The sequence below is a fragment of the Volvox carteri genome, assembly GCF_000143455.1.
Source record: "Volvox carteri f. nagariensis unplaced genomic scaffold VOLCAscaffold_9, whole genome shotgun sequence".
Classification (NCBI taxonomy): Eukaryota; Viridiplantae; Chlorophyta; class Chlorophyceae; order Chlamydomonadales; family Volvocaceae; genus Volvox; species Volvox carteri.
This window is the reverse complement of record NW_003307552.1, coordinates 1840423-1861282: the sequence shown is the minus strand read 5'-3', so window position 1 is coordinate 1861282 and position 20860 is coordinate 1840423. Positions and strand designations below refer to the sequence as shown.

The 20860-nt window shown below is 55.7% G+C and overlaps 2 protein-coding genes across 2 annotated transcripts in view; one reads left to right on the top strand and one right to left on the bottom strand.

The window, feature by feature from the left end:
- VOLCADRAFT_88659 (uncharacterized protein) overlaps nucleotides 1-5069 on the top strand; it is a gene marked incomplete at both ends in the record, with an annotated part of 12781 nt that extends 7712 nt beyond the window's left edge. Inside the window, 8 exons of the mRNA XM_002948333.1 lie at nucleotides 293-565; nucleotides 869-1151; nucleotides 1476-1661; nucleotides 2457-2756; nucleotides 3311-3418; nucleotides 4070-4168; nucleotides 4584-4688; nucleotides 5025-5069. Of these exons, the coding sequence (XP_002948379.1) occupies nucleotides 293-565; nucleotides 869-1151; nucleotides 1476-1661; nucleotides 2457-2756; nucleotides 3311-3418; nucleotides 4070-4168; nucleotides 4584-4688; nucleotides 5025-5069 (1399 nt within the window). The remainder of the gene's footprint in view (nucleotides 1-292; nucleotides 566-868; nucleotides 1152-1475; nucleotides 1662-2456; nucleotides 2757-3310; nucleotides 3419-4069; nucleotides 4169-4583; nucleotides 4689-5024) is intronic.
- Nucleotides 5070-7712: 2643 nt separating this feature from the next.
- VOLCADRAFT_58180 (uncharacterized protein) lies at nucleotides 7713-13219 on the bottom strand (the record flags this gene model as incomplete). The annotated part of the gene is made up of 11 exons (XM_002948184.1): nucleotides 7713-7837; nucleotides 8163-8307; nucleotides 9005-9165; nucleotides 9362-9425; nucleotides 9742-9983; nucleotides 10766-10802; nucleotides 11322-11447; nucleotides 11902-12022; nucleotides 12361-12461; nucleotides 12845-12907; nucleotides 13181-13219. Coding segments are annotated over 11 exons (1224 nt in total), but the record flags the coding sequence as incomplete, so codon positions are not given.
- Between the last annotated feature and the right edge of the window lie 7641 nt (nucleotides 13220-20860).

Here is a 20860-nt window from a genome sequence, read left to right as displayed (position 1 = left end):
TGGGAGCTGGACATGGATTATAGGATAATTGTGAGTTTAAAGATTACACCAGTGAAAGTGAAGGAGATGGACTCGGATATGGGATGACGAGGCCTGGAGGGCTGGATGGACATGAGCGGGGGTGAGGTGCGGGTAATGAGGGTAATGAGCTCTGGAGGGGGTCCATGGCCTGGGGGGGACCTTGGGGTGTTGCGAGCTGGGTTTCGACGAGGTGCCATTCTCTTACCGCTATCACCAACCCCACGACCATCCACCATCGTTAATCCAACTTATCTAACCCATCGTCGCGCAGGTGCGTCGCGGGAGCCAACACCGCGGACGGCCGTTACTTCGTTCGCGGCGTCCGGGAGTGCTGTTACATGGTGCTTAATTTGGCAACCCTGCATTGCGGTCCGGCCTTGTGGCGGTCCAGTCAGCTGGCGGCGCTGCTGCCAGCGGCGGTGGCAGGAGGGGCGGCGGCGCTGGGAGACTGGGTTGTACGGCTGCTCGTACGGCATGTACTAACACCGTGGGCGCAGCGCTGCCCGCTGTCCAGGGCGGGGGTGTGGATGGTGCCGTTGTGCAGGTGGGGAGTGGAGTGGAGTGGAGTGGAGTGGAGGGAAATGGCCCCGGGGATTTGTGTTTTGGGTTACGGATCTGGCTGTTACGCGGGAGTTTGGGGTGTGGGTGCCTTCAACCCCTTTTGTTGGGCCCCGGATATTCCCCACGCCCTCCCAAGCCCCCGGACACCCACTTTATCTCACCCTTGGACGTCAAAGGCCCTTGAACTTTTACATGTACGGCAGCTCTCCCGCCTGATTTTTCACGTACCCCTCGCTGTCCCGCTCTACCCCTTCCTCCCCGCCACACACACAAACACGCACCGCAGTGCGTTCCTGCCTCACATGCACGACCGGCTGAGTGGAGGATGGGCGGCCATGCAGGCGGCAGCAGCAGGAGGGGGGGCAGGGAGCGGGGGCGGGGCGGCCGCCGGCGGAGGCAGCAGTAGCCGGCCCGGGGTCAGGGGGGCCGGCGGCGGCGTCACCTGCTCCTCGGGAGCCCCTGGTGGTCGTGGTGCTACTGCCGCCGCCGCCGCCGCCGCAGCAGTAGCATCAGCCGCAGCAGCGGACGCTACTTCGGATGAGGTCCTCCGGGACTTGCTCTTGCGGGAGGTACGTGACAATCTGTGTGTGTATGTGGTGTATTGTGTATTTGTAGAGATAGCAGTCCGTTTCCCTCCGACCTCCTTTTGGCCCTTCCCCCTTCTGTCACTAACACGCCTGCTGCTGCTGCCGCTGCTGCCGCTGCTGGTCTCCAGCCACCGCTTGGCTTTCGCATTTCATTTCCCCGGCCCGCTTTTCCGGCTGTCCTAATCATATTCCCTGCTGTTTCCGCCATACATGTGCATAGTTCGGAAATGCTTATCCAGGCATTATGCAGACATTCAAGGATATTCCGACGATGCCCCCTGACGATGCCCTCAAACCATAACGCAGCTGAGTCGCGAGTACCTTAGCTTCCTGAACGCCCTGGTCACGAGGCGGCCTATCGAGGAGCCGTCAGGCGGGGTGGGGATCCCGGGGGGAGCCGCCCCTCCAGGGGGGCCCAGTAGTGCAGGGGCCGTTGGGGCGCTGATCAACTCACGAGTCAGCGCCAACGGCGGCGACGGCGCGGTACCGCAGGTACGGCGAAACACACACACACATACACTACATATCCCGCGCGGTACATAGAATTCATGAGGGTAGTAGAGCTGGCAGCTGCAGAGCTAGGTGTTTTTGAGGAAGGGAGGAAAGACGAACCACGTGAACGAGTGAAGCTGATGCCAAGGAGGATATAGACTGATACGCCAGAAGGGAGGAGGGAGGGACCCCGGGGGTTCAGAGGTGCACGAAGGCAGTTCTTAAGCAAGGGGGCCTGGACTGGGAGTGGAGTGGCGGGGATGATGGCGGCCTTGCGGGGGCTCGGGGATCTGTCCGTACTCATTTCTCACTAGAGTAATCGATAGAAAAAGCCAGGCCGGGCTCGTCTTGGGATGTTGCCCTTTGTTTTGTCCTTTTCTTGACTCCACCCTCCGAGCCGCCCTTAGCCTTTCTGTTATAGTTTTGTGGATATCCTTGTCCTACCCGGAAGCTATATATGAAGCTGATGGCGCACTAGGGCTTTCGGCCATCTAGTCGTCAATCACTCACTTCCTCCTCCAGTTTCCCCCCTCCCCGGGGGCCATAAGTGGGTGGGAGTCGGGGAGAAGGAAGCGATTGACCGCAAGATGGTTGACTGACAGATATGGTTCGGGCTTCTGGATCATCCCTCCTGTCCGCCTTCACTCGGCCACCGCTCCAACTAGCGCGCGCTTCGCTCGCTCTCCCTCTGCGCCTCCCCGCCCCCTGCTTGCCTTCATTCATGTTTATTTCTTTCCGACACAAGTACAAGTTGTAACTCTCTCCATGCCACCCTGCCCCCGCTGTCCCCATTAGGAGAGCATCCTGGAGGTGTTGCTGCGCACCCAGCCCGCCGCCGCTCAGTGCGGGCTGGTGACGGGGGTGGCGGCGCTGTGCTGGCCCGACACGGAGTCCGCCAGCCGGGCGGTTAGCTTCTGCAGGTCGCTGCTGGCGCTGCAGACACAGAGCCTAGGAGCTGGCGGGCTGCAGAATGGCGGCAGCCCCGGCAGCAGCGGCAGCAGCAACCCGGAATTGGAGGGTGTGGTGGTGGGGGCCGTCACCCGGTCCGCGATCAGCAGCCTGGGATTGGTATCCACGGTTATGGTGCAGGCGCAGGTAAAGGCAGGGTGCGACGAGGAGGTGGTGGTGGTGTGGGGTTAGGTAGGTAGGGGAAAAGATAGGGAGGTGGGAGGTAAGGGGGGAAGTATGTGCCAAGTCACGGGTGTAAGCAGTGGTGAGTGTGTATGGGGAGGGGGAGAGTGGGAGCATGGCGAGTCCCTAGCTGCAGCTCGTGACACAGGGCGTGCAGCCGGGTGGTGATGTCGGATAATGGCGTCGCGCGGGGGGTTGCCCGGGGGTTTGGGGGATGAAGGGGGGGAGACGGGGCAGGGGAGAGGGGGCAGGGGAGAGGGGGCAGGGGAGACGGGGCAGAGGAGACGGGGCAGAGGGAGACGGGGCAGGGGAGACGGGGCAGAGGAGACGGGGCAGAGGGAGACGGGGGAGGGTTTATGTGACGGCGGTAAAGTATTTTCCCCCGGAAAGGCGCGGGTGTGTGGTGGGGCCCTGAAGTGCCAACCCTGTGGCATGTTTATGATCTTAGGGTTTTATATATCTTGACGTTGCGTGTACACTGTGCGTGTGTGTATGTGTGTGTATTCGTCGTGCAACAGGTATTGGAGCTCCTCCGCTCCGTGCTGGCCGTTTACCTGCCTCCTAACCAGCCTCATTCGGCCCCGCTTCGTGCCGTACTGGGGGAGCTGCCCGGGGTGACTCCGCAGGTGTGTGTGTGTGGGGGGGGGGTTAAGGGGGGGATTGCTGAGGGAGCGGAACGCCTGGGGGGAGTCCACTTCGGATGGAGCCAACGGATGATGTTGCTGTGACCTGTTTCGGGTTTTTCACGAATGCATGAGCGTCACCACGTTATCCCTATGCTCGGCGGTGGCGGTGGCGGTGGCGGTGGTGGTGCTCAGCCCAGTAAGTGAACAGAGCAACCGCGGGGTGGTGATATGTCGAGCCTTCAACCAGTAGTCAACATGTTGCATGTAGCTAACTGTCGATCTGGACCACCACGACGTTTGTAACAAGTACAGCTGCTAGTGGACTTCATGGACAGCCAACCTGGCCATCTCACCTCTGAACCCGAAACCACCCCTGGCGCATTCCAACTCGCCATCCCCAGCCTACCCCACTTTTGCAAACACGGTGGGGGTTCACGCGCGCGTGGGGAGAAGGGGGGGGGAAGACTATGCACCAGCTTGTGTTCCCTCGTCCCGGATGGCCCCCTCGTCCCCCTCTATAACCCCCTGCCTTGTTAGTGGGGTTGAGGTATGCGTCCAATACTGCTGCTGCTTATGTTTTCATTTCCGGCTTCATGTGCACGTGCTGTCCCCCTTCTGGGTGCCATCCTTTCCGCGCCCCCGGTCGTCCAGGTGTTGGACAACTTCACAGCTAGTTTCTGCGGTACCCAGGGGGACAAGGAGCAGCGGGTGCTTATCAAGAAGCTGCTGGCGGCTGTGGGCGGAGAGGAGGTGCGTGTGTGTGTGTGCACGTGTATGTGTGTGTGCACGTGTATGTGTGTGTGCACGTGTGTGTGTGCACGTGTGTGTGTATGCACGTGTGTGTATATGCACGTGTGTGTGTATGCACGTGTGTGTATGTGTTGGTTGGTTGCGGGGGATACGACCAGGTTTGTGCGGTGGTGGATGTGGTTTTGTGAAGAGGAGGTCTGCGTAGAGTGCAAGCGCTACAGGGGCTGGCATGACCCGCTTGAAACTGTAAATCAGACACACGGGCGGACATACGGACGGACTGGCTCGACATGGTGTACCGTCTGCGCTCTTGACGGAATATTTCCGTCCGTCGTATCATCATTTCTAACCCGTACGCCTCCCCTTCCTCATGTTTCACCCTCGCACACATCTGTGCGTGTGGGCGCGCTCGCAGGTCCGCAAGCTGCTGGCCGCCGTGTCCAAGCTGCCTGGCGGGGTGTCGGCGGTTCCGGAGCCCAAGCATCGGGAGAGGGGACCCATTCCGGACGTGACACCGCAGGTACGACACTCCACCAAACCCATTTTCCCCCGGTCTCATCCGATAATTAAGCATTGCCCTTATCCCTCGGGTTGGGGATACGCATCATGCGGCACCTTGTGCTGCGCTGTGGGGGCTTTGAGTAGAGTGTGCGTGTGTGGAGTTCAGTAACTCACATGCCGTACAGAACAACTATTGGCGACGGCGGACAATCCCAGACACACACTCGTCGTTTGTTCGCGTCCCTCTGTACCTATATGCTGTGTCTTTGTATTTAAATCGGGACTACACGTATATCGTGTTTTTGAACCAATTACCAAATGCCCGATTTTCAATTGGACGTGCGTGTGTGTGCAGGATTGGGGGCTGCCGCACTTGTTCGACCTGCCGGATGTACTCTAGCCAGGAGGCCGCTATTGCTACTGCTGCTATTGCTGCTGCTACTGCTGCTGCTACTAATGCTATAGTCAGCTACTGCAAGTCTCGCCGCCGCTGCTGCTGCTGCTGCTGATGTATATGCGTTTGCTTGTACTACCTTCTATCACTCCTTTAATGGATAGGATACGGATATTGCTGATGTTACTGCTGCTGCTGCTGCTGCTGCTGCTGCTGCTGTGCTGCCGTAGCAGCCTGCCGTGATGGCGCGTGTATGGGAGAAAGACTTTTTCCGGGCAACGCGTGCGAGCCGTAGATGTTTAAAAACGAGATGTAGTGGTTCGGGAAGCAGGTTTAAGGTGAGAGGAAAGCTGTAGGGAGTGTGCCGCTGTGTAGGGCATGATTTTGTGGCAAAGAGACGCATAGGATATAAGAGAGGTGTCGGAGAGAAAATGATCTTTTAAAAGCTATGGCGGAGGACGGAACACGTATAATAGGTACAGCCACATGCCGTGTAAGAGGTACACGTCAGGATGAGGAACCAGGACCCGGACTCCTCATCCGCTCGAGTCCGCATGCCCCCCGCCCGAATAGCGCCCTAAGATGCCTCTAGGGTAGGGACGAAGATGGAAGATGGTACGGAGGAGGACAGGATCGGTTTCAATGCCCCACGCCCTCCGTTGTAATGTGCAACCTTCCGGGGCTCGCAACGGCAACATCAGCGACGAGAGGTGACATGTCTCTTAGATGGCAGGCAGGCAGATACAGCTACCTGGCTCTTTTCAAAAAAGAGCCATAGTTGGTTTTTGGAAAAACCAACTTGACGTGATGTCCCATGGTGACTTGTGTGTCTTCGCCTTCCAAAGTATTCATTCATTACTCGGAAGGAATGGAAAAGGCCCTTTCACGGGGATATCCGCTATCCGGGACTGTCGTTGCGTGCCTATCCAAGGACAACATCAGGGAAGTGGTAGTGTGGTGGGAATAGGATAACGAGAATGCTGTAGGTTCGTCCATGCGAATGGGGGCCATTCACGCGTTTGGGGATTCAATCCTGGTTCTTGAGAATGTCCTGGCAATACTGTACGAGTAACATGGCACATGACACCGCATTGTAAAAGACTATCCGTTGTTTCAAGCCTGACTGGCAAACGGAGCTTCCCGTCGCGTTTGAGGACAGCATCCAGCTCCAATCTTGCACCGTCCAGAACTGGACGCATTGTACCTTCAGTTATCGCTTCCACTTATGTCCGCAAGAGCTGTGCGGAGCCTAAGTTTACCACCTATTTCTGCCATGTTAGGATTTCCTGGAGAAAGTTATAAGCATTCCGTTAATTACGGTAATGACTAACATTTGTTATTATATTATTAGTACCAATTCAGCCACCAATTATTACTATTATCATTGCATTAAACAATATTGTTATGTATTATTGATAAAATTATATTATTATTACTATTTTTATTATTGTTGTTATTATAATTATTATCATCACTATTATTATTATTTCTTGTGATGTGTACGCGGAACCATTCCTCGTACAGCCGACTGCCGCAACCGTTCAGCGATATATCCTTCCTCCAGTTAGTCCCGTCTAGGCGGACATTCCGCTGTCAAGAGCTAACTAGCCGATACGTGTTTCTTGTAAATATATATAAATCGTTATCTAGTCCTTCCTCGTAACATGCGGCATGTTACGAGGAAGGACTAGATAACGATTTATATATGCCATGTTCCGCCGACATACAACCATTTCGAGAGCACTCAATGCAATCTCACATTACACAACAAGCTAAAGCATATTTTGTGTTTAGGGAGCTGCGGAGCTGGGAGCTGGGAAATTTGTGTCATGATGCTTCAACCAACTGGCAATCGGAAGGAAACGTCTTTGGCAAAAATTCTTACAGTAAAACAAATGGAATACGTACAGTTCATGCCCCCGGAGGTTCCGGAATCGAGATAGGTCAGACACGAGTAAAGTGGACCTGCGAGCTGATCAGGAATGGAGTTGAGCCGCCGTTGAACTGGCAGATTCCGTTGGACGCCGGTGGTGGGTACTGAACCTGAGCGATCCACTGAATTCGGAGACGTCGGCTAGGGTGATTGGATGGCGGTGCCCCGAAATACTTGGGGAAGGCAGGGTTTCGCCGGTTAGCGGCCACGGGTGAAGATATGAACCCCTGTCCCACACATCATATTTGCAGGCGCGCAGCGTGCTGCCAACGGACCACCGTGTCCTCACCATTATCCATTAACCAGCCCCACCGTCCAATCGCCCATCCTGGACCACCTAAAACATGCATTTGAAGGTGCTCCTCACTCGCAAAGCAGTCTACCCTCGACCCGTGCTCTCCTATTTACCTCCTCACCTCCACAGACCACCAATACCCTGCAAACCCCTTGGTGGTGGTTAGGCCATTCCTTCCTTCGCACGAGGCACGGAAACAAGCCACACCCCTCGGATGGGAATTCCTGAGTTAAAATCGCCACCTGGGCTAAACCTAATCCACATTCATTCCTGCTTGAAGTAGTACACAAGGCGGCCCATTTGCTATCTCGGCTTATCCTCACCCTCCTTCTGTGGGACTTTACGAGTATGGAGCGTAGTTGCGAGCTTGCTACGTGGCGTGTCGCGTGTGCGGTGAGGTGCGATGTGTGGGATGGTGGTTTCACCCAAACACGCGCGGCGCTGCGGGTCCAGCCAGCTGCTCACACACCGCTGAGCCCCCCGAGGCCAGCTGGTCAGGCGGCAGCCGGATATCTGGAGTGATGCCCACTCGGTTAATATCCAGACCTGTGTGCGGAAGTGAAGAGAAGGGGGTGCGGGTGCGGCTGTGGGTGCAGGTGGGGCGCAAAAGGGGAGGATGTTGAAAAGGAGAGTTCACAGCCGAACCGACTCCTCTTCGGTTGGAATTAAGCCTCATGTCATCGAACGGCGTGTGACTTCCATAAACCTCCCCCCCCCCCAGCGTCAAAAACCCCAGAAACGCATGTATGCACACACGTACATACACAAACCCTAAACCCGGCTGTCATTTCACTTTATGGACATGATGGAAGTGGAGGGTGGAGAGTGACAGAGGTATCAGATCACCCACACACCCCAACCCGGAACGCACCGGCGGGTGTCTGGTACTTGGCCACGGTGATGGCCAGCCCTGACCCGTCGCTCAGCTCCACCACCGTTTGAATGAGCCCCTTGCCAAAGGTATTCTCGCCCACCACTACACCTCGACCACTGTCCTTGAGAGCTCCTGCCAGCACCTGCAGCACCCACCAGCCGCCTGTACACCTCAGGCGTCGTGTGTGAGTTTGCACGTGGCTCTGCCGTGTGTGTGTTTTTACTAACAGATCTGAAAACCCGAAGTAAGGGGCTAAGCGGTCTGAGTGACCGATGTGAGTTGTGCATATGTCTTTGTAGGTCTGCTGGGTATTGAAATGGGTATTTAAATGATCTGAGGCGCGAGGCGTAAGGTAGGAGAAGTCACATGCAAAACGCCACCGAAGCACGTAGTAGTCCAGTAAAATCAAGTGATGGGGTTACCTGAGTCTATTTGAAGATGTTGATGAGTAGGGTGAATGGGAAAGGCGCCACAGCGAGCAGAAGTAGCCGTCACTGTAGTGGCGATAGACGGGCAACTAGACGGTACCCTAAACCTCTACACTAACTATAGACTACGTAAGGACCACTCATGTTTGCAGGTGTGCTCTTCCATTTCCGTATGTCCGTGACCCCACGCCACACGCCACACGCCACATTGCCATACGCGTAAACCTCCAGTGAACCATATTCCCCCTACTAGACGCGTCTCTCAGTCCAGTTCAGTTCGTTTTCCCCCACCACGCCGTTTCGTAATCGGTCCCGGCACTGCGCCAAGGCCAGCTCCCCAGGTCACCTAACGGAAGGACAGCCAAAAGCGTTCTCCTCCGTCACTCTCCCACCCACCTCCGACCCACCCACCTCCGACGCGCTGGCGGTTCCCTTGTTGACCCAGACCGAAAGAGGTGTCCGCGTGTCTAGCGAGGAGGTGCCGTCAGCCGTGTAGATGTCCCTCACGCCAGCTGAGTCGGAGATGAGCACGATGTCGCCGCCGGACATCAGCAGCTTGGCCACTTGCACACCTGGGGCCGTGAAGAGGGTGTGTGTGTGTGTGTGTCTCGGGAAATCAGGATGGGGGATGACAGGTGGAAAAACGTTGGCCTACTTGCGATTCAAGTTGTACAGTACTCGCAATATGTTTTATTAAGGTAACACTAAAGGTGATTTCTTATATATAAGCCCTAGTACAAACTAAAGACCCGTGAAGTAAAGACCCACCAGCCGGAAAGAGGCCGCCGCCGTTGTTGCGCAGGTCGAGAATCAGGCCGTCTGCGCCAGCCGCCTGGAGAACAAAAACGTGCAGGCAAGGTTGGTACAAGCAAAGCCGTACGGACAGTCAGTCAGCAGATGCCCAACCTCCAGGGGGTTTACCAATGAGGACATTGCACACATCCGCACACATCGTTCCAGGTTACCTACATTTTGGTAGTGCGCCATCCATCGCCCCCAGTGTGTGACCCTGGACAAGCTCTACCCTTTTTTCCCCTTGCAGTGACAGAGAGAGAGGGAGGAAAGGTACGGCATGTACGGCACGCCATGTGCAAAGCCAACCCCACCAACACCAGCGAACCCCCATACAACCTTCATCTCCCACCCACCTGCGCATCCTTCAATGCTGATGTGACCCCCTCCAGTGTATTGGAGTTGAAGGTCGACACACGCACATAGCCCACCCGCACGTCACCAGCACCCTCAGGGCCCCCAGACTCCCCCTTCAGCCCCACGGCCGGCTTTACACCGCTGCACAGCGCATAGCTGACAGGCCGAATGACCACCAGCTCACTGAGGCGAGTTATGTGGACAAGGGGGGTTAGGGGGAGGAGGAAAGGGGGCCCAGGGGCTGTGGACAATGGCCCAAGAGGAGGAGGACAGGAAGCGTCAGGCCAACGGGGGAATGCGACCCTAAGAAACGTAAAGAGAAGCACACATGTGATGGCTCAGAGATGAGTCATACGTGTCCAGATTGCTTGGAGGGGTGAGGAGAAAGGGGAGGAGGAGAAGGGGCCGGCATGGGGTGGCGTGTAGGCATGTGGACAGGCGGGAGGGCGTAGTGGGAGGCGGGAGGAAGGAAAGAGGGTACCCTGGAAACATAGACAACTTTGGATTCCAGGGCATTCTGCTTCGCGCATCCGTACCCGGCGCTGTGGTGCGGCGGTGATAGATAGCCGCGAAGCTCAATTAAATCTCACAATCTGGTCTGGGTTGACACTACTGCAATTAGCGGTTTAAGGTCCTGGGTTCGATTCCTGGGGAGACCCCCGAATTAGTCGGGAGCGCGAGATTATGGCTAGCTGCTGAGATGTGGAGTTGAGGTCACAGTTGATGGACCAGATTCGCACGCTGGATTGGTGGCGATTGCCGAACCCTCCGTCTCTTCGGGTGTTCGGGTGAATGGATGAGGAAGGGTCCCCGAAGGCTGGATCCGCCGCCTTGGACTTACAGTTCGTATGGCGAAGTACAGTGTGGTAGTGGTGGATGGTGCTATAAGGTGATAAATGATCTAGAACTGACAATGTGATAAAGCGGCCCAGAAGCTTCCCACTCTGTAACATTACAACATTACAACAACAACATTACAATTAAACCCGTGGGACCTCCTAACTCCCAAGAGGCTCCCTGGACCCCGCCTCACACGGCTCACCGAATGAGGGGCACCTCCCTGGGCGGCAGAGGTTTCCCATCGGGCCCGTTTGACTGCACTCGGAGCGTCACTGGGCTGCCAGGAGGGCCCTATGGTGCGGCCCCAAGCGGGACGGGCAGGACGGGTGGAGGAATGGGTGGGTGGGTGGATGAATCATCCATCATGAATGGGTGGGGCGCGTTGTTGTACGGGTGTAGGAACCCTTCAGGGTTCAGAGGAGCTGTCCGTGGTTAGTGATGGGGATTTGTCGTACAGTGGTGGCGGTATGGGGTAAGTCTAGTTTTCATTTCCCCGGGGGCGGGCGGGGGCCAGACCCCGGGGTTTTAGGGTATCCGGTTAGTTGGAGGAAAGGGGTTGGATGCTGGTGGGTGCGAGGAAGGGATGTTGTCGGTCTTGGTATGGCCGCGGTTTGGTGCAGGGGCTGCTTATGGGCGGGTCCCGAAACATCGCCCGACATTCACACGCCTGCCGCTTCACCTATGTACCGATGCTTGTATGTGCGAACATGTCCGGTAACGTTGACAAGGAGTTCCGTACCTGCAGCAGATCCGATGCCTCGTACAGGCTGATCCCCATCGTGGGTTTGTCGTCCACTGCCAAGATGACGTCACCCGGCCGTACTCCCGCGCGGTCGGCGGGGCCACCTTCCGCTGGCGTCACCACCTGCCGTACAATCCGCCGTATAGTCAGCGCCCGGATGGAGCAAGGCAAGGCAACTATGCTAAACAAAACCAATATTACGGTCCCGAGTCCCACAAATAATTGCGCACACAACTTCCGTAGGTTTTGTACACGGCTTCCCTCAAATACAATATAAGTGCGATGAATGATGTAACCATGTATCAGGCGACCAGGCAACCCCCGAATCTTTCCTAGGGAAATATGTGATAGGGTGAAACGTAAAAAGCTATTAGTGACAACAACTCACAACAAGCTGGCTGGGGTGTTGGAGGTCTCACACTGTAAGGACCCACAATCGTGTCCCCTTCCCTCCTGGCTCTTGGGGGGGAGAGGACCCCAAGAACCCTCCAGTCCGACCCTCTGAACCCCAAAGCCCCCGCCCTTCCTCCTACCTCCCTCAGCCCTAACCCCCCGGACCCTCGTCTTCCTCTCTCACCTTCAGAAGGCTCCCCGCCAGTCCGCTGCCCTCCGTGAACGTCACCTCCAGCCCCACCCCCGTCACGGAGCTCTTCTGGGTGCCCCGCCGGAGCTCACTCAGACGGGAGGGCTCTAAGAACCTGCGGAAGTACGGCAGTAAACCCGAACGGTGGGAGGGTGAGGCGAATGAAGAATGGGAAAGGAGGGAAAATGTAGGGGACAAAGACCAAATGGGGTGGGCCCCGCGTAGTGGTGGCCGTACTCATTGGGGTGGTCCAGGGGAGGGGAAAGCGCCAGAGGGAAATGTCTGTGAGGCTGCAGGGAGAAGTGAGGAGGTACCCAGGGCTTTCAACCCGGCGTGTCTCAGCCCTGTCTTGCCCCGCACAATTTCCAGAATCCTCCACAGCTTGCATTTGCCGAATCGCCTTGCGGCCTTTCCCGTCACTCCGCTTCCTTACACCCATCACAAGCCACCTACCGAGTGAAGGGATCGTCCAGGGAGGCCACAAGTTTACGAATGGCGTCGTACGTTTGCGAGCGGCTCTCGAAGGACTCCTTTTTCAGAAAGGTCTCCCGGACCTGCAAGCAAGGCAGCAAGAGTAGTTGTGGTGGGGCAGCTAGTCAAATCCGTACTATGCCCCCATCCGTACAGTACCCGCATCTGTACACATGTGTTCGTGCGCAACCTTCTTCAGGTTCCGCTTCAGTCGGCCTCACGCCTGTCGTACTCCCGTACTCATCCATGCATACTCACCCGCTGACCTACATGGGCTCACCCGCAATGGCCTACCCCACCCCCTTCCCATCCCGCCCTTTTCCCTACCCAACCTCTTCCTCACCCCGCCCCTCCCTCATCCCAACCAATCCCTCATCCCAACCCATCCCCCGGGAGCGCCCGCCCTTTACCATTTCTTCCATCACCCGCCCTTTCCCCGGCGCCATCCACCACCACCAGCACCCACCCGGAACCAGCTCTGTCCGTTGAAGCTCTTATCCACATAAGCGCGATCAACCGCTCGCCAGGCCTGGGGGGAATGATGCAATGGTGTACCGCGGAATGGAGTCCTTTGGCGGTCACATGGTAACACCGTGGCGGCCTTGATGGACGGGATCCGTTGGAAACACATTGGCCATCTCGAGGTGTTTGACCGTCTTCCCTTCCCTTCCTCACGTATGGAGCAGTGGCCTGACGTCTCAGGGCCCGGCCCGACTGTTTGTACCTTGATAACCTTCTCACAGAGCCCAACACAAGCCCGCACGCCGCCCTCCATGTCTCCCCCTCTCCCCCCCCCCTGCACCTCAAGGAACAGCAGCTGCTCCGAGCTGACAGCATGGGCGGCCTGCGGGGGAGACAGCGGGCCCAGGTCGGCTGCGCCCGGGGGCCCGAAAAGCGCTGCCAGCGTCACTGCCGCCGCCACACCCGCCGCCGCAACGAAACCGCGAGCAGCAGCCGCCAGATCGCGTGACGCCGGCGACTGCACGTGCAACGTTTTTATGTTGGCGGCGGGGAAAGAGGAGGGCAGCAAGCCACATTAAGGCATTTTGTTCTTGTGTTGGAATGCGCGAGGTGAAGTAGAATGAAAAGTACGACATGCATGTAGCTGAGGATTTGACCGTTGCCGCTGCTGCTACTGCTCTTTCGCAAATACTGCTACTGCTCTTTCGCAACTACACCGTGCCATTCAGCGTTGCAGGCGTAATTATTGGACAGAGTACTGGCTAACTGTACGCAGACGTGTGTGTTGCGCTTGGTGTGATGTGTTTTCGTACGTATACATGTAAACTAGGCATGTTTGCGTGTACCACATCTGGTATCAGGAGAGACGCACGGCAGCCCATCACTTGGGGGAGTGATGCGGGTGGGTAGTGACTCGCAATACCCAGCGCACGTACCGTGGCATATATCGTGTCATGCCGTACGGGGCTGTGGGACTCCTCCCCTGCTGGCTGAGGTTGACCAACCTCTTCGAAGGCATCTTTTCCCCCTCTAGCTGCTCCTGTTGGTGCCGGTGTTCGTGTCTTAAGCGCTGCACCACCAGATGACCTACAAGGAAGGCTTACTTAGGAAAGGGTTGAAAAACGTGCGGGCGTGGGTTCGGCTGGATGTGTTGAAGGGTGCGATGAGCCTTTGCACGACATAGATATGGGTCTGCTGCTGGCAGGTAGCAATGTATGAGGAGTTGGCAGATTATAGTGTGATGATAGAGTACATCGGGGCTTTACGGGGGCATGGCAAGGCTTTGCGATCGTGGTTCTGGAGCTCCGCGGGGACATTGGTAAGGAGGGACGGAGCTGTTGGTGCGGTCGGGCGGGGGACAGATAAAGGAATGAAGAGGGCGAAAAGTAAACAATGGCGCACCTTTTGTGAAAGGCGCTGCAGCTTGTCCTGATACTGCATAACGGCTTTACGCGAGAAGCGCTGTGCAGCTGGCAGCGCTGCGGTCGCTGTGCAAGCATAATAGTCAAGTCCCTCAGAATGTAGCTTTAAAAAGCTAGGACATCTACGAATGCGTCCATCTTTATTATTGCAGGATAAAAATACTTCCTAGAACGGAGTTAAGGGCGCAATATCCGTACAAATGCTGCGACCACGCAATCGGATGGCCATTTTGGACGCCTAGTAGCAAAATCTCTTTGTGTTTCCTGTATACTTTGTGTGCAAATTACATGGGCTGGTGGGGGTATTGCAATCTTCCGGGCTGTCGAGCTCATTTGTTTCGTTTCCCATGCATGTAGCCCACGAACTCCAAAGTTGGAAATCCTTATAACCTCAGTAATGTGACCAATCACATTTGCCTTGTTTCAGTGCAGTTGCCAAGCTTGCGTATATATGTGCTCTTCATAGGGCTTGCTGAAATGTTTCCAGTAGCGGATCACTCAGCTGTAGCAAATCCAATAGTTTTGCTAGCTAAGATCTCCGTGATAATGGCAACATCGGTTGACTGCACAAAAAAGGCTTGCAGATGGCCGTTGCGGCCCGTGCGACGTGGCCCGTGTTCACGCGCATATCCTGGAGTGTGCTCTAAAGAGGAGCTGGCCCATAAACATGTACCCATTCGTAGAGCTCTGGTAACGCATCGTGTGTCAGAACCGCAGTGAACCTCGCAACCACCTGTCATGACCCACACGTTAACCGTTTGGCAAACCACCGGCTAACCATCGCCAGCCACAAGCCTCTCTCTGAACATCTTGAGCCAGGGCGCGGTGCTGATGGGCGCTGTTGGCGATGCAAGCTTTCTTGCTAACAGGACAATTGACAGCGTGCGACGGTTAATGCATGGGGTACTATTGCTTTACACAGAGGAACATCTCCCATGGAAACAATCTGACTGGAGGGGGTGGGAGCCAGGCGGAGAGCAGGATGAATGGGACGGGAAAGGGTGGGGGAGTTTGCGCATGGCAAGGCTGAAAGCTCTACTGAGTTAAGGCAGAATGTCTTTACCAGGAGAGCAGAAGCTTATAAAAGGGATCGCCACTGCGATCCAGCTCGTACGACAGTCACACACATCAGCCTTAGAGGCTCCGATCGCCACACGCTCTGTCGTATCTAAGCCAACTAATAGGACAGGACATCACCGGTGCAGCAGCAGCAAGGTAGCACAGCACCACCTAGCACCGCTAATGACATTGTGTTTAAAGTGGAGCCTTGTAACTTGCCATGAAAGGTCTTGTGAAAGTAATAGCCGTGTGTCCCTTGCCCGGTTCGACTGCTGCTGCCTTACCATGGCAGAATGCACACGGCCGCTTCAACATAAGGTTGCACAGAGCAAGCATCGCCGCGATACATGGCACATGCTACATATAGCGGCTATACGTTATAATACAGACTATGTACAGAGTCTCGGCACAGCCGAGGCAAGCAGCCTCTGTTTCAGGAGCCACGTCAGCCATCTTCCCGTACTAGGGGGTTGCTCAAATCCAAATCGGGTAACAACCTGCCTGTAGTAGCTGGTACACAGTACGGCTCTACAAATACGCGCGTAGCGCGACCACCAGCATCTCGAGAGGCCTTTCCAGCGGCCAGCTACTACATTTGGTATCAAAACCCTAAGCCTTAATAACCCATTGACCCCGCCTGGTGGGAAACACCTGCGGATTATTTGGGCCGCGGCTTAAGAACTTTTTTTAGAATGTTACCGATGAGCAGTTTAGTGGTAGCATGATACGCAATTTAAGCATCGCCCTGTAGGCCAAGGTGTCTGGATGCACCCATGTTGGCCAGGGAGGTAAGCACCCTCCCCGTCCAGCAATCAACATCACCCCGACACTCCCAACCGCCAGCTCGAAGTCAGAAACGAAATCGCTCTGGCACAATGTCCAGGACCCCTTAACCATTGAGTTCCAAAACCGAAGAACATGTCTTTTTGCCCTATGGCATAAAACGAGGGGTAACCCCCCCTTAAGCATAACCCAGGGGTTAGGGTTAGGGGTAAGGGTAGGGGTAAGTGGTTACCCATGTGGCTATGTACGAAGGGGGGTGGGTAACCTAACCCCGGGGTAGGGGTAACCCCTTACCAAGGGGTAACAAAGGGGTCAGGGTGACCCCTTACCAAGGGGTAACAAAGGGGTCGGGGTAATATTGTACTGAGGGGTAACAGACAGGGTAACCCGTGTTTACAAGTGTTCCTTGTCCGTATGCCGGGCCATATGCTGGTGTCAATGGATTGTAAGCATGTCCCTGTCCAACCTGCCTACACATGCTATCACAGCTGTCTCATCCATCTATGTGAGCACGTATGCCTATTTCGCCTGTCTATGTGTGCGTAAACTTCCATCCATGCATATGCCTGTATCGAGCTCACATGTCTACACATACAAACATACATGTTCACCAAACACTTTGAGTGTACAATTGTAAAGATTGCCTCACCAACACAAGCCTTGCAGGGCTGTAGAGCCCGCCCATGGCCCCAGGCTCGGTGTGTGTATAAACTCGCTAATTACACCAACGTCATCATATCAAGAGGAAGGAAATCAGACCCAGCCCCCAGATTCAGTTCCGTATGATCTGATGTACGGCTCCATACACATGTCTCACTAAACGAGTTGCTGACTCCGATATTTGATTAATCCGAGGTCTCCCACCACGGGGACTCTAGAGTCCAGACCTGTTTTGCATGCACGGAAAAGAAATGGCAAAATTTAAGGTTATGCTTAATAACTGTCATACGACAGAAACCGGGAGGATAGCTATAGGTGGCAATACACATATCAGCTGCAGGGTTTTAACATTAGCTAGTGCCCAACTCTGAACAAAACCCAAAACCAAAACCCTGAGAGCACAACTTACTTCACTCACTGCCTATCCGTGGATCAGCTGACCCTCGACGGCGGCGGCTGGTCTTTGCCTGCTCTGCACCAGCCTCAGTTGGGGGCGGTTCCTTTCGCTTCCTACAGCCAGCTGGGTGTCTGTAAGGACGCAAATGCCAATCTATGCATCCCAGGTACGCCTTTGCTGTGTTACAATGGTATCGAGACAGGACCGCACGACTTCCGTAATAAACTTCGGGTCGGCGGTTCGATTCAGGCAGCCAGCAAATCGCATATTGGCGATTTCATGGTGTAATGGTTAAACCAGCGCACTGGCGCGAGGTGGGATGGCTCCTGTGCTCGAAAGAATAGCCGAGGACGTCCATTGCTAAGTGGGGGGCAATGTAACGACGCAAATGCCAATCTGAGCATCCCGGGTTACGCCTTTGCTGTGTTACAGTGTCGGCTTCCTGCCGGCTTCCTGCCACGGGGCTTCTTTCGTTCCACCTCCTCTCCCTCCTCCGTGGTGGGGTTCTCACCCATCTCTGCAGCTGTCCCGCACCCGTCACCCTCATCACTGGTCGGCGGGTTGGCGGGGTTCTGCTGCTCTTGCTGTCGTGGAACTTGGACAGGGGCTACCTCTTCGGCACCAGCTGGTGTTTCGGCGGCAGCTGCATTGCCGCCCTGCTCTGTGTCTGCAAATCACGATCACATTGTAGGGATCAAAATCTTGCTTACAAGAGTGTAAAACCGCTGTGAATGTCCCGCACACTATGAGTCTTTCCATCCATCCAGTCAACCCTCCTCCCAGCCCATCCCAGAAACCCACCATCCTTCTTCTTGTCCACGAAACCCGCCTTCTGCTTGATGCGCCCCAAGATTGCCAAGGCCTTCTCCCTGGCTTCCTGGTCGGCCTTCTGCCGCATGTCATCTGTCGGCTCCTCCCAGGTGCCCTGCTCCTTAAGCTGTTTCACCTCCGTCCGCACCGTGTTGAACATGCCTTCGTAGCCCTTTGGCTTGAGCCCTGCACCATAGCACGTACACACACATTCAGCCATCGTACATGTCGGGAACTGACACTGCAAGTGGGGGGAAATTGAAAAGTGCGCTATTGTTGGGGGTGTCCCTTTTCCAATGCATGATTTAGTACCCCCAGGTGTATATGTACATTCCCCCAATTTGCAAACTTACCGCCTTGGTAATTCTGCATGCACGTTTTCATGCTTTTAAGGAGAGCTGCTTCGACCTCCTTCCGTGCCGTGCTGTTCCTCTTTAGGGATAGGAGGTTGCCCTTGCCAATGGTCTTGATATGGCACAGTACAGTCATCCAGTGCGTTATGATGGTCTTGATATGAATCGGTGTCGTAGCAGGGGTGTCGTTCCGGGGTGCCAGGCCCTCGCTGATGTCGGTCCAAAGAATGCCCGCCTTGATAACCCTGAATGCGAGGGCAGAAGTACGGCCGTCATGGGGAGAAAAGCAGGGAAGGGAAGAGCGGCAGGCCTGCCCTAGGGCACGCGTCGGGAAGGTGACCCCCATGTCTAATGCAAGTGTTTGAAATTTCCCATTATCGTGACTATGCTGCTCTGTTCACTGACGGATCCCAGGTCATGCATGCACTAAATGGGGTGATCACGGACCTATCTAATGGGACCTGCGACAGAACGGAGTCGGTGGAGCGCATTAGCACCCTCCTGCGGAAGGTGCTGATTCAAGTATTTGCAGGTCGCAGGCCTGAGGGTATGCAAGCGGGGGGTGGAATGCCAAAGCGCCCGGCAACACATGCTTGCTTGCAGGGTGCGGCTTGGCCCTGGCAGGGTCGAGAATAAGTCAGGCCCTTTGTGGGAAGCGTTCTGCAAGGCACGTAACGCAATGAATCGTGCCAAACGTCGTGCCCGAGCAGCATATGATGCAGAGAGAATGCGTGAGTTTGTGGTTAGGTGCAGGCACGATCAGCGCGCACTATGGCGGGCCTTGGGAGGGCAACTCAAGAAGCGTTGCGCAATTGACGACTTGCATGTATTTCGGGATCACTTTGCCACCTTGTTAAACGCAGGAGTTGGGGAGACGGGTGTTGAAGGTGCACATCGGCTCCTTAATTATATCTCCTTTTTTGGGGCCCCTTTGGGAGAGGGTGCTTGGCAAGCGTGTCGGACTGTCATGGACAGGAGAGCACGGGCAGCTAGCATCCTGGATGAGCCTTTCACCTTGGAGGAGGTAGCGCGTGCTGTCGGTAGGTTACCAAACGGAAAGGCTCATGGGCTTGAGGCCGTACCATCGGAATGTTACCGTTATGCACGCCTCCCACGGGTGGATGAGCGGGGCAGGCAGGGAACGGAGGTGAACTGTATCGTCCCAGTGCTGCGCGTTTTGTTAGAGCACGTCAGGGCAACTGGTGACTTTCCACAGCAGTTTACCAAAACGGTGGTATCCCAATTTTAAAGAAGGGTGACCCGTTGGTGGCAGGAAATCATCGAGGCATTGCAGTTGGAGGAGCACTTGCGAAGTGCTATGCGTCAGTGATCCTTAACCGCCTGGTACGTGCTGGGGAAATACTGGACCTGTGGCACCCATGCCAAGCGGGTTCAGGCGGGGTTTTGGCACCGCTCATCACCTCTTTGTCAAGCAACACCTGCTCAGGCGGCATCGGATCGCGGGGCAGCCGCCGTTGATAATAGTACAGATTGACTTTGAGAAGGCCTTTGATAAGGTGCCTCGTGAGCACATGTGGCTTCGGTTGCAGGAGAGGGGGATTAGCGGCCCCATGCCAGATGCTCTGAGAAAAGCGTACGAGAAGGTGTCCATGGTGATGAAGGTAAATGAGAAAGTGGGGGGAGAGTTTGAGTCTAAGCAAGGAGTGAAGCAAGGGTGTCCTTTATCTACGGAGTTGTTTGGACTCTTCATTGAGACACTAGCTGATCTGATTGATACTCATGACCTTGGAGAAGCTGGAGTACTTAAGTATGACGCACCCCTTGTGGACAGCAAGCGCGTCTCCATACTGTTGTATGCAGACGATGTTAGTCTGCTAGCGACGTCACTAGAGCGAATGTCTGAGCTGCTACATCTTGTGCCACAAGTAGTGTGTGGCTATTGAACAGGTGTTTCCACTAAGCGCCCCCGAACCATACGACAGGTTGCTATTAAGGCACCAAACCAATGTTATAGTAAGAGTGGGTGTAATTTAATGCGCAAATCATTACAGTTTGGTCGGCTAATTGCTGGAATGTGGGCAATTCGACCGGTCCTGCTCGGAATACCACTGGTCAGCGGGTTATTTGCGGCTGTGGATAAAGGAAAATACAAAAGTCAACGAAGGACCTTGAAGGACCCACCGCCTCTGCCGCCACCCTCTCGACCTTCACAACCCCCGCCTTCGGTCCCATCCCCCCCTCCTCCCCCACCATCGCCGGCACCTCCACTGCCTCCCCCGCCATCCCCTCCTCCTTCCCCACCTTCCTCACCTTTACCCCCATCTCCTTTACCGCCGTCCCCATCGCCACCTTCTCCATCGCCACCATCACCGCAGCCTCCTTTCCCAAGCCCACTGCTCCCGCCCCCGCCATCCCCGCCTTCCCCACCCCCTCCACGGCCACCTTCTCCCATCCCTCCCAGCCCCCTTCCACGGCCACCCTCGCCATCCCCTCCCCAACCGCCGTCCCCACCTCCACCTCCTCCACCTCGCCCACCCCCACATGCACCTAAGGCTCCTAAGTCTCCCCGAGCCCCC